At 39.9% G+C, this 12323-nt stretch overlaps 1 protein-coding gene across 1 annotated transcript in view; it reads left to right on the top strand.

The window, feature by feature from the left end:
* Positions 1-272: 272 nt before the first annotated feature.
* pafah1b1a (platelet-activating factor acetylhydrolase 1b, regulatory subunit 1a) overlaps positions 273-12323 on the top strand; it is a 41842-nt gene continuing 29791 nt past the window's right edge. Inside the window, exons 1-2 of the mRNA XM_082180557.1 lie at positions 273-430; positions 10669-10909. Of these exons, the coding sequence (XP_082036683.1) occupies positions 10878-10909 (32 nt within the window). The 5' untranslated portion in view covers positions 273-430; positions 10669-10877. The remainder of the gene's footprint in view (positions 431-10668; positions 10910-12323) is intronic.

Genomic DNA, 12323 nt, shown 5'->3' with positions numbered 1-12323 from the left:
AGTTACAATTAAAGCCTGAATCATAATGTTAACCGGTTTGTGCACCTGACTTGAGAAAGACACAAGTGACTCTCACAAACAGGGCACGCGGTCTGATTGTACCCAGATTAAAGTTCATTGATGTGGGTCATGTAAGAAATCATTTTTCACGGTCCATTTTTGTAGTTATCTGCAATACTAGGCGATGAGCAGAATATTTATTCAAGGAACGCCCACAGTTTTTGAAAGGAGGGCGTGAGATTGAAGGGCGTGCGCGCCTCCGCCTGCTGAAGTCAGCCCATGCGCGCTCCCGTGCTGTGTAGAGTCGAATGCGGCGCTGCAAGGAGGCAGACCCCGAGACTTCAGCCCCCCTTTTCAACACGAAAATAACACGCATTTCGTCCCTTACGACCGTCTTCTGAGGAGTAACATTCTGCGCTAACTCTGTAGGGTAAGAACATCTAATTTGTGTCTCCCTTTGTGGTCATGTTAGATAAAAAATCGCCGGTAGAAGAGCTGTTGATGTAATTTTTGCGCCTCCTTTTCTCGGTGTCTCAAAATGGCGGACGCGGCCGTTGGAGGAATACTTCAGCTTCTGTTTTTTCTTAATTAGTCGTGAATATATCGACAGCTCCAGCAGTGTGTATTGTGTAACTGTATTTGTTGCTCTAAATACAAGAAATTACCCACCTAGATCTGTAGTTTTAGCGGCTCGTTATAGGTGTATGTTTTCGGCGAATCAACACGTCGTTTCATCAATGTCATGTTAGCTAGCAACAGTTGGCTAACGCCCGTGTCAACACAAATCTCTATTTTATCATCTATAAACGTTAAGTTCAAGGTTGACCTTGCCGTATCCACTTTGGTTTGGGTAAATACATAAGTTACATCATTCACATTGTCGGGTTTTTTTGCATACCGGTTGAGAATAAAGGTGATGAGGGCTGTGTTTCAAAACCTAGTGAACTTCCTACCTAGACAGCATATTTGGGGTTAGACATGATCGTAACTACTAAACAGACATGTTTAGTATTCAAACGAGTTTATAATTGTCAAACACCTTGGTTGTCTTAAAACAGAACGTGATGCTTAACCTAGACAACACATTTGTGCGTTTACTTCAAGGTTATGAAAAAATAACCGAGATGTTTGACATTTATTAAGCTATAAAACATGCCGTCATGGTGAGCTAAAGATTTGGACCGGTACCTGTGCCGAGCTGGTTTCAAATGTAGGTCAGCGGATTCTTTGCATGCAGACCCGATACTGCTCATTTCTTTGGGACACTGTGATTGACTGTAATGTTGTGTTGTGAATGTGAATGTGATTATGGCTGCAGATAAAGATGCAGTATATTTGGCCATCTCTATAGTCCAACGCTGTATGCAACAATAAATGCACTAATTTAACGACTGCATAACTAACAATATCTTGCAAGCAGACCTAAACATGCTAAAAAGGCAGGTGGATGCATGTTTCTTATCAAGGTGTGAATGCTTTGAATAAATGTGGTACCTTGTGTACTTTGGATGTAACGTTACTCTAATCGTTATGGTTTAAGCTATTGTGCCAAGTTTGCTGTACACTCCCTCTAGTTGTTTGACAGGTGTCATGCATGGTTGCAACTTGCAATCATGTTATAGCTTGGATTAAGTTCACTGAACAGCATATATACAATTACTGTTGAAAAGTTTGGGTTTGGTAAGACATTTTAATAGTGAGAATAAGAGTCTTCTTTCAAAAACAAGACTGCATTAATTTGATCAAACATACAGTATAAATATCACTGTGCGATTAATCAAATTTTAGTTTCGATTTAGCTATTAAACCATTAGTAACTTTAATAAGAATCAGAGTAGCTATTTCATTCATACAGTACTAAAGACTGCAGTGTTTTATTTGTTGTTTATTTTTATTTCTCTATTTCTCTAGTAGGCTTTTAACTGAATACTATAATGTTAGATAGACTAACAGGGAAAACTTAAACTTATCTTTTTTTCTGTTATATTTGTTTGTAATTTTCTTCTTTGATTTTACTGTATTACTGTTTGTTTCCTTCAACAATCTGACTTTTTTTGGAAATATAACTCTTTTTTTACTTGCATTAGTCTAGTATTAGTGTCTGCAGTGGTACTGAAATTGGTATCAAGCATTGTGAAATTTCACTGATATCTAAAATTTTGATAGGATAGCAACCTTTTTCCAACTAAAAATACCCGCTATCGGGGGGCAATTAGGCTACTCGTATGCGAGTCATTATAATTACTCGTTTGGTCATATCACCCACTCCTAATGTGTTACATAACATGATTATTTTGGTCAATATTGTAATCACGATTATGTTTTTAATTGCACAATTTTATCCCCTGTATATTGTAAAAAATGTATATAACTACTTTATATTTGAATATATAGGTTATTAAAAAGAATTTTTTTATCCATTTAATGCATCCTTCCTGAATAAAAGTATTAATTTCTTTAAAAATAATACAAAAATGTTTTAATAATGTACTGCTTCATTGTGTTAATGATATTCAGCTCACGTCTGGTCATCTTTTGAACTCTGTGCCATTCAGATGTGCTGCTACTCAACATTCCCTTAGTGGAAATGTTTTGTGATCCTGCAATTCCATCAAGGGAATGTGAGAAGTGATTACTAGTCCAAGCTTTTTTGGCCGTCTGTCTTTACCAGCTTGCACAATTTCAGAAAGAGGGATGTTTCCTTTTGCCATCTGTCTTAAACTAAATAATCTATTGAATCGACAGACTTGCAGGCCTGTTTTTGGGGTTTGAGATGCACAGAAAATGATGGAAATTACACTTCTTTTTTTAAAATCATGCAACATTTGTGCTATGTTAGTCTAGCCTAAGTCCTTGTTGAATATCTCTCACTATCTTTATACTAATAAACAAACAGCATAAACCAGAATACAGCAGATGCTAGATTTCTTTGTCTTAATAACATGCTCTTGTTAGTGCTCTGCATTGGTCTTTTTATAGTAGTAACAGATAATCACTACTGGACTGTTTTGCCTCAGTTGTGTGGTTCGACTGCACACAGACAGACCGTTGCTAGAGACCCCTCCAAGCCCTTGGCTGAAATAACGCAGGATAATTGTGTGTTTGTGGAGTCCCAACAGGCAGTTTGTAATGACTAGGATAGAGGTGGCGTGGCATGAACTACTGTTACTGTGGGTTTGGTTTGCTCACTGGATGTGCGTCTGCAAAGAAGCTGCCATAATGCGTTTCGGTGCCAGTGGGGATCAGTAATGCATTCACCATGGCAACTAAAAGCTCCACTGTTTGATGTGTGAAATGTAGATTTCAAGATGGTGGTCAGTTGGATGGATCAATACTCTTCCCTGTTTTTGATTCAATCTACATGCTGAAATGGCCAGGATTATACGTTATGGCTCTTTTTGGTACGAAGAATGACTAAGGCCTGTGCGTTTGAGAATTTATATTATCTACTTATACTGCTTATTTGTGGCCTGAACCTGCTTCTCTGACCCTAATCTAATTTTCAAAGATTACAGTTAGTATTGCAGAAGTCTCAAAGCACTTTCTCATATGAAATTGTAGTTGAAGCAATAAATGTAGTGCCACTAGTAAATTGGGTCTGCTTGAATTGGATTCCCTCAGCTGCTGTTAATGTTTTGCATGACAATGACTGAAAAAGCTACTATGACTTTACAGGTCCTATTTTAATAAAACAGTTAAAAGAAAAGAAGGGGTAAGATGGAAGATAAAGAGCTCTTCTTGCTCTGCATATCATTTACATTCCTGGCATCGTGTCCAGCTGCCCTTGCTGTTAAGAGAAAAAAGGTCTTGTGCACTGTGCATCACATGTAACGCTGCTGGGATTGGCAAGCCTGCTAAGGCTGTCATGATATGGTGATTTGATTTCTGCTTCTCTGTATTTTTCAGTTATTATCTGATCCGTTTTAATGACAGGCCTGTCAGCATATCAGAGCCTCTAGAGTTGTTCATAGTTCAAGTGGTGCTTAGGTTCTGGCATATTTACAGATAAACGTTTGGCCCAGCAGGTCAATTGCTGATAAAGACTGTTCTCTTACTCTTGTTAATAATTTTTCGTTTGAAAGCACTTTATGCCATTCAACTGCTGTTGTTTTTTTGGTCTCAACTCAGGCTCTCTCTGGCTCAGTGCTGAGCCTGTCAGATTTATGTGTGGAATGTCTTTGAGTGTTTAGGGCAAGGTTGAGGAATTATGTGTGCTGCCGCCTTGTTCATCATGAGTAGTACCATAGACCCTCTATAGAAAGATCCAGGTCTCTAATACCCCTTTTCCACCAAGGCAGTTCGAGTGCTGGTTCAGAGCCTAGTTTCAAATCAGTTCTTTGTCTTTTCACACCAAAAGCACCAGCTCTGAACCAGGAAAAGTGGTTCGTAAGTTGCATCAAAACATTGCTGGTCTAGAAGTAAGAACCGCTTGCGCCAGGGGCTCGAGGCAGGGTTACCGTGACCAACAAGACGAACAGAAACTTGTGACCACCATTTTTTAAATGGCAGCTAATCGAGCTAATAGCAGCTTGATTGTAATCTCCGTCTATGCCAATTATGGTGAGCTGCACGAACGTGTTGGATTCGGCATGTTAGGATGCCGATGTAGGTTCACAAAACCATAAGCATAAATAGTAATGCAACGACTGCCATTTTTGATGGAAGGCTTGTTCGAGATGCATTGGAGCTGCGCGGAGTGTTTGGAGAGCATACAACTCCTTGTGCTTTTGGATCGCTCTCGCAGTGCTTTGTCATGCGCCGATTGGTCTGCGAGAAGCCGATGCATCTCGAACAAGCCTGGTGTGTTTGTTTGGCACTGCCTTGCTAGCGTGGCTGGGAAACATGAGATGTAAACAGTGACGTAAGACCTGGCTCTGTGGTGGCTCTCTGGCCTGTTGAAAGGCAAACCGGTTCTTAGAAGGCTCATCAGTCGAACCAACTCTGAACCGGCAATAGATCTAGCTCTGAACTAGCACCCGGTTCATGCTGGTGAAAAAGGGGTATAAGAGCGAGGCTTGTAGTGTTTCCCTTCATGTGTCTCCAAGAGAGAACCAACTCTGATGGCTGGATTAGCTCTTTATTAGTCAGACAATTTGTTTGCAGGATAATATTCTCAATTCCTTAATTTGATTTCTTGAACAGAGTAGAGTAGTCCTGTTTAGGGCTGCACGTTTAATCGAAATGAAACCACACATGATTTGGCAAAGGCTGCGATTATTTTTTTTGCACAGCTTGTCAGTGAAGTACGGCTCTGTGCTCAGTAGTAAATGCTGCTTTTTGGGAGGGCGCTCTCGCATAGAAACTCCAAATCTGCCCCGCTGCAGAAGTAGACAACACGTGTCATTCCAGGAAACCCCAATGGGCATCATACTATTGTTGTAGCTGAATAAACAGAAGATTGAAACGCTTAGATTTTTTAAAATGTTGTCTTTTTTTCAACAAGAAGTCCATAAATACTTCTCATGTTTGGCGTGTGTTGCTTTTTCAAATTCATGTTATAAGCAACTTAAACTCACAGTGCTTTCAGATGGACCAGCATTTACTACTGCCGTCCGTCACTGACAAGCTGTGCGTAACAAATAATCGCAGCATTTGCAATTTCATAATCGCAATAAACCAAATCGGTTTAAGCGTCATTTCATGTCAGTTGCGAATAATCTTGCAGCCCTAGTCCTGTAGCATAAATCTACACACTAGGACTTGTCACAATGGCAAAATATTTGTGAATTATTTTTTTAACCAGTGCCAATGACTTAAATGGTACTAATTTAAAGCAATATTAATAATAGCAACTTGTATGTTGTTTTATATATTAAAAGCTAAATATTAACAAATTAAATGAAAACAATGGTATGTAGCTTTAAAGTATTTTAGTAATAAGTATTATTCAAGGAAGTGGTCAGCAAGTGGGTTTCAGTTTTTCTTGGGTATACACTCACCTAAAGGATTATTAGGAACACCTTACTAATACTGTGTTTGACCCCCTTTCGCCTTCAGAACTGCCTTAATTCTACGTGGCATTGATTCAACAAGGTGCTGAAAGCATTCTTTAGAAATGTTGGCCCATATTGATAGGATAGCATCTTGCAGTTGATGGAGATTTGTGGGATGCACATCCAGGGCACAAAGCTCCCGTTCCACCACATCCCAAAGATGCTCTATTGGGTTGAGATCTGGTGATTATGGGGGCCATTTTAGTACAGTGAACTCATTGTCATGTTCAAGAAACCAATTTGAAATGATTCAAGCTTTGTGACATGGTGCATTATCCTGCTGGAAGTAGCCATCAGAGGATGGGTACATGGTGGTCATAAAGGGATGGACATGGTCAGAAACAATGCTCAGGTAGGCCGTGGCATTTAAACGATGCCCAATTGGCACTAAGGGGCCTAAAGTGTGCCAAGAAAACATCCCCCACACCATTACACCACCACAAACAGCCTGCACAGTGGTAACAAGGCATGATGGATCCATGTTCTCATTCTGTTTACGCCAAATTCTGACTCTACCATCTGAATGTCTCAACAGAAATCGAGACTCATCAGACCAGGCAACATTTTCCCAGTCTTCAACTGTCCAATTTTGGTGAGCTCGTGCAAATTGTAGCCTCTTTTTCCTATTTGTAGTGGAGATGAGTGGTACCCGGTGGGGTCTTCTGCTGTTGTAGCCCATCCGCCTCAAGGTTGTGCGTGTTGTGGCTTCACAAATGCTTTGCTGCATACCTCGGTTGTAACGAGTGGTTATTTCAGTCAAAGTTGCTCTTCTATCAGCTTGAATCAGTCGGCCCATTCTCCTCTGACCTCTAGCATCAACAAGGCATTTTCGCCCACAGGACTGCCGCATACTGGATGTTTTTCCCTTTTCACACCATTCTTTGTAAACCCTAGAAATGGTTGTGCGTGAAAATCCCAGTAACTGAGCAGATTGTGAAATACTCAGACCGGCCCGTCTGGCACCAACAACCATGCCACGCTCAAAATTGCTTATCACCTTTCTTTCCCATTCTGACATTCAGTTTGGAGTTCAGGAGATTGTCTTGACCAGGACCACACCCCTAAATGCATTGAAGCAACTGCCATGTGATTGGTTGATTAGATAATTGCATTAATGAGAAATTGAACAGGTGTTCCTAATAATCCTTTAGGTGAGTGTATAGGGCCCTATGATTTTCGCGATGCAGAAAATGCGGAAGGAATCGCGGAATCCAGTCATAAAAACGGAATTTACTGTGTAACGTGGAATTTCACGGAATTTGTCAAATTTGATGAATAAATAAAAAGCAGGTCAGTACATTTAAATCAAGTCGCGATATAGACTAGTGTCTGTGAATATTAAACTGCAAAAAAGACTGTTTAAATATGAACCCTGCATGTTCTGTGTCTCTGTGTGAATGAATGGTGCGGTTTCATTTACTACACACACTGAAGCACGCGTGACGCTCGCTGTGTTTTCAGCCTTTGCCGTCTCACTATACGAGGACATGAATGCATGAACTTCATCTCCAGAGCCCCTCTGAGAGTCACTTCATCAGCATTTTACCGTTTCATTTGAGAAAAACTATTGTCATATCATAAACACACAGAAACTTAAAGGTCTTTACTGCAAAATAAAAGTTTGGTTTAACTCGACGGTAGAATTAGTCTGTCTTAATGTAATAATAATACTAACTCTAATAGTAGTACATTATTATTCAAACTTTATTTTTTATGGAATGATTACAATTTTCTTCCATGTTTTAATTTTAACATTCAAGCTCTGTTGTGCAGAACTTTGTTTGACAAAAAAGTTTAATTATGATTAAAAGAGAAATTAAATCAGTGTTTTATGCCTTCATTTGATTACCAGAAAATACACGACAAAGAATTTGTGGGGATTTAACCATTATCGTGCAGCCCTAATAATAAAGTAAAAAAATAAATAAAATAACTATCATAAAATATATTATCATAAAATAAAATTACTCGTATCGTTAAAGGGACACTTCACCCATTTGCATTAAGCTTTGTATCATTAGAAACCCAGTCATTTTTTTTGGAATGGTCGTGCATTATTCCCTCATTTTCCCCTGAGTCGGGAGAAATACGGATTTCAGTGTTGCGGTTCCTGCTTATAATGATGTAAAAATCGTAATTTTGCGTCATTCTAAGCAGGAAGTCCCATAGAGGTGTTGAGACTACAAACACTTGTTCCTCATTTTTCCAGGGGGTGGGACCCACTCCTGCTACAGACCTTTTACCGATCAGTGTGGTGTGGGACTTCACTTGCAGAAACTAAAAGCAATATCTGCCATCTTGTTTGGAAGCTAAGCTAACAGGCGCTGTGGAGCCAGATGTGAAGTTACGACAATGGCGGAAGGTACTCAATATGATATGGAAGAAGATGATTTAGAAAGTCTGATGCTCAAATCAGATGTTCGTAGCTACCTTTACGAGCCACAATATAGCGAAGAGCAGCTGAGGCTGATGGAGGAATAGGAGGCGGCTTCTGCAGCCGAGGCAGAAGACCTGCCTGTCGCGGACGAGGAGCCCGGACTGGGCGGACTGGTGGTGCCTGTGCTCTCACTGTGCGCCTACGGACACAGAGATAGTCTGTCTGCTGCAAAGCATTTCAACGATGGCAATTTCTCCTGGAAAAAATATCTGAATCAGACGAAGACACGGACGTTTGTGTTGTGAAAATTAGTGGGAGTGGCTTGCGGAGCTGTGCAATGTGGTGCATTGTGGGAGTTGTTTTCTTCCTTACAAATGCGCCCTAAAGTCACTTTCTGTCTTTCCTCGGTCAAGAAGGCACCAAATTTGAAATTTGTTACATTTCCACTACATATATGACCTACTTTCAATAAAGATAATGTTCCCATGGGTGAAATGCTCCTTTAAATAATCACCCACCTCTTGTCCTATCTGATCATTTTCTTTTGGCAAATTGACTGTTTACACATTAATACATCAATATCGTATTGTGTGGCGTATGTATCATGATGCATATTGTATGTTGAGGTTGAAGTAGTGATTGATACCCAACTAGGGATGAAACGTTTACCAGTTTCACGATAAACCACGATAAAATGTTCTGATGGTTAGGATCATCATTTAAAATGTAATTATCTCTGTAAAACCTGTCTAGCCAGCATCAGTCTGACACAGGCACTCAAATGCAACATTGTTTTTATGTTCGAAAAGACATGGCGCCAGGCAGTGACAGTGCTCGGGATATTTTTCAGCCGTCTAAGAGGACCAAAACTGAGGTTTTATATTTTGCTTTTTGCAAAAGTCTTGAGGGGAAACCTAATCGAGGATGGTCACCCTGTCTGCAGAACATGAAAAAAAAAAAAGTCGCTGCAAAAGGGGAAATAATGAATAAATATTGGATGAAGTTTATTTTTACTGAGACATTTCAGCTGTCATGAGTTCAAATGTCACATCCACAACACTGGAATTGCCCAGTAGTATTAATACTAAAGTCCTCTGATTTCATTTTCAATGCAATCAAAAACTGAGACGCAAGATGGCAAGTTTCATATGAATAAAACGAGAAAGCGCGTCCACCGTGATACAAGAGACATGGATGTGCGCTGTTATAATGCGTTGCTATTGACAACGGTCATATAATTTAAAGCTGCCGTATGTAACTTTTGGCGCTCTAGCGGTTAAACAAATCTGCATGCATCTTGTGGAAGAACATTGTAGTCGGAGCTACTTTTCTCTGTTTGTCTATGACGAGTCACGCAGGTACCAGGTTACTCCGCTGCGATGCGACCCTTACCAGTCTAAAATAGTCCTAATATAAACACTTACAGGTGTACCGTAGTGATTCAGGTTAAGACAAAACATGATTTGGAAAATGGATGATATACTTGTTCATTATATAAATTTTGATGACAAAAAATGTTTATGCTTAAAAGAAGTGCATAGAGCTGCTAATTTGATTAGTCATTTGTTGATTTTCAAATATAAAACTTAAGTTTTCAGTGTGTAGGGCTATATCAGTTATTTTTGAACATTTTCATCTCATTTTAACAAAACCGTGATAACATTGATAATCCTGATAATTTCGGTCACTATAATCGTGATATGAAATTTTCATACCGTTTCATCTCTATACCCAACCCTATTGACTGTGGATGACCAGCTGTTGTGATCTTCAGGTTTGTACTGTGCATTTGGCTTTAGTTCTGTAATAGGCCATGTATTGGTGTAAAGTAGCAGTACTTTTGCCATCCATACTGCACAGTGATCTCTCTTTTAGCTGAGAGAAAATCAGAGGCCTTCTTGTTGCTGTCAAACTGTGTATCTCACTGGAGTGCAGAAGTAGGTTGATGTTAAAATCTGGGTCAGCGGTCCCTTTTACACGTGTTCAGAGCTCCTGACAGGGGCAGCAGGAGTCCGTAACAAAACGCTCCACATGGCAGCCGATAGGGTGGACTGAATGCAGGCTAGAATGAGATGCGTGCTGGGGGAAATAGAGCAGATGGAACACCTGATATGAAATGTGTGTTAGCCCCCAAAGCTACTTTCAGAGGAACAGGGTCAGTAGCGAATTTCCACTGTTGCCTTAAGCCTGTATGACCACTGCGCATCTGGACTGCACTTATTTGCATTCTGATTCCGTCCTGTTATCGTGAATAACGATTGTCTTTTTTATTAATTTTTTTTTAATTTTTTTTTACAGATGCAAGGACTGTCTGGTTGGTAGATGCCTGCAGGCTGTCAATGCGTGGTGTTCCTGGAGACCGTCTTTAAGGAGAAGTGTTTGGGGTGAGCTGCTGACCACTCTGCTAGCCGGACCCGGCGTCCTCTCTCTGATCTCCTGCCAAGGAGACAGCAGTTGCTGCACACTCTACACCTGACCCCCATCCCCGCCCCGTCCCCACCGCCACCATGGTGCTGTCACAGAGGCAACGTGACGAACTGTAAGTTCTCTGATCTCTTCTCAATCACACCACTGTGATAGCACACAATTGAAAATACATTTATGAATGTGTGACTGACCTCATCTTTGAGTGCTCGTACCTCATTCAACTTTGATAACAGTTAAGGACAGTACGGATTTATCAGGGAGTTTGACAGTTGAAAAGATCACTGGTTCACTGTCATGAGGAATCAATGTGAAGATGACTACAGACAAAGCCTGGATATAAACAATCCTTTTGTGTCTCATCAGGATGGACATCATTCTAATAGGCTCGTGAGAGCTTTTAACCACTGTGAGAAATGTTTTAGATGCATTGACGCCACGTGCTGCTTTAATCTGAAAAAGGACTGTTGGTCTGGTTATTGAGTTGTCTTGCAGTTGTATGAGGATAAATCTGTCCTGAGGTCCCACACACGGTGTAATTAACCTTCGAACGTGCATGAGTTGGACAGATAAGAGCTTTTAATCACCGGTATGAGGTAATGAGGGAGAGATTAAAATAAGTTGAATATGTAAAGCTGTTTACCCCTCCTCCATAGCACAGGCTGTAGCCTGGCTTTCAATGAACAACCTAATGAAGATATTGATTGCAGGAGCTTATCATTTGTCATCCTAACAAAAATGTGAGACATATTCTATGGAAGTAGAATAATGTCAAATGTTTTTGAAATAAAAAGCCTGTTGAATTGCACTACTTGAAAAAAAATAGGCATTGCATTAACCATGCTTGCATTTTAATGCATTGTATTTTTAGTGCTGACATTTTTATGGGCTGAAATTCAACATGGTTGAATATTTAAGCTGTGAATATTTCAATTAAAAACATTTCAAACACCTTTTCATTATTAAAAATTCAATAATCCATATTCACCTTTCATATTTCACTTCCAAAATATTCAAACTGTTTAAAAATACAACCAATAATATTCAACAGGCAATTTTCGGTCCATTTTATTTCGCTTTGCAAATTCGCTTCCACAAATTCAGTGGTTCAAATTCGACAGTAAATTCAACATTGACGTCCAGGAACTGCAGGAAAAGCAGAAGATTGCCGAGCATACTCTCCATCTGCTGTTAGTCTACCTCACCATCAGCAAAATCGCTTGTTGTTGACGAAGACATTCATTCATAAAATGAAAATGATTATCTGTGTCAGTATATGCGGAAAAGGTGATAAACACACAAAAGCTGTGTTTATGTTTCATTCAATAACTTCATTGTTACTTTCCCTGTGTATTCTACATGTCATCAGCTTTCTCTACCATGAACAGGATTATAATCGGTTTCCCTCAATACCTCATACTCAAGGATTTCCCTTCCGTTGATACAGTGATATGAAAGACCAATCTTGCACCTTATTAGGGAAGTAGGCTGTAGGCTATTATATAGGCTACAGGCAAGAAGATGGACTC

This window comes from Leuciscus leuciscus (assembly GCF_965113295.1).
Source record: "Leuciscus leuciscus genome assembly, chromosome: 9".
NCBI classification, from domain to species: Eukaryota; Metazoa; Chordata; class Actinopteri; order Cypriniformes; family Leuciscidae; genus Leuciscus; species Leuciscus leuciscus.
This window is presented reverse-complemented; position numbering and strand designations above follow the sequence as displayed.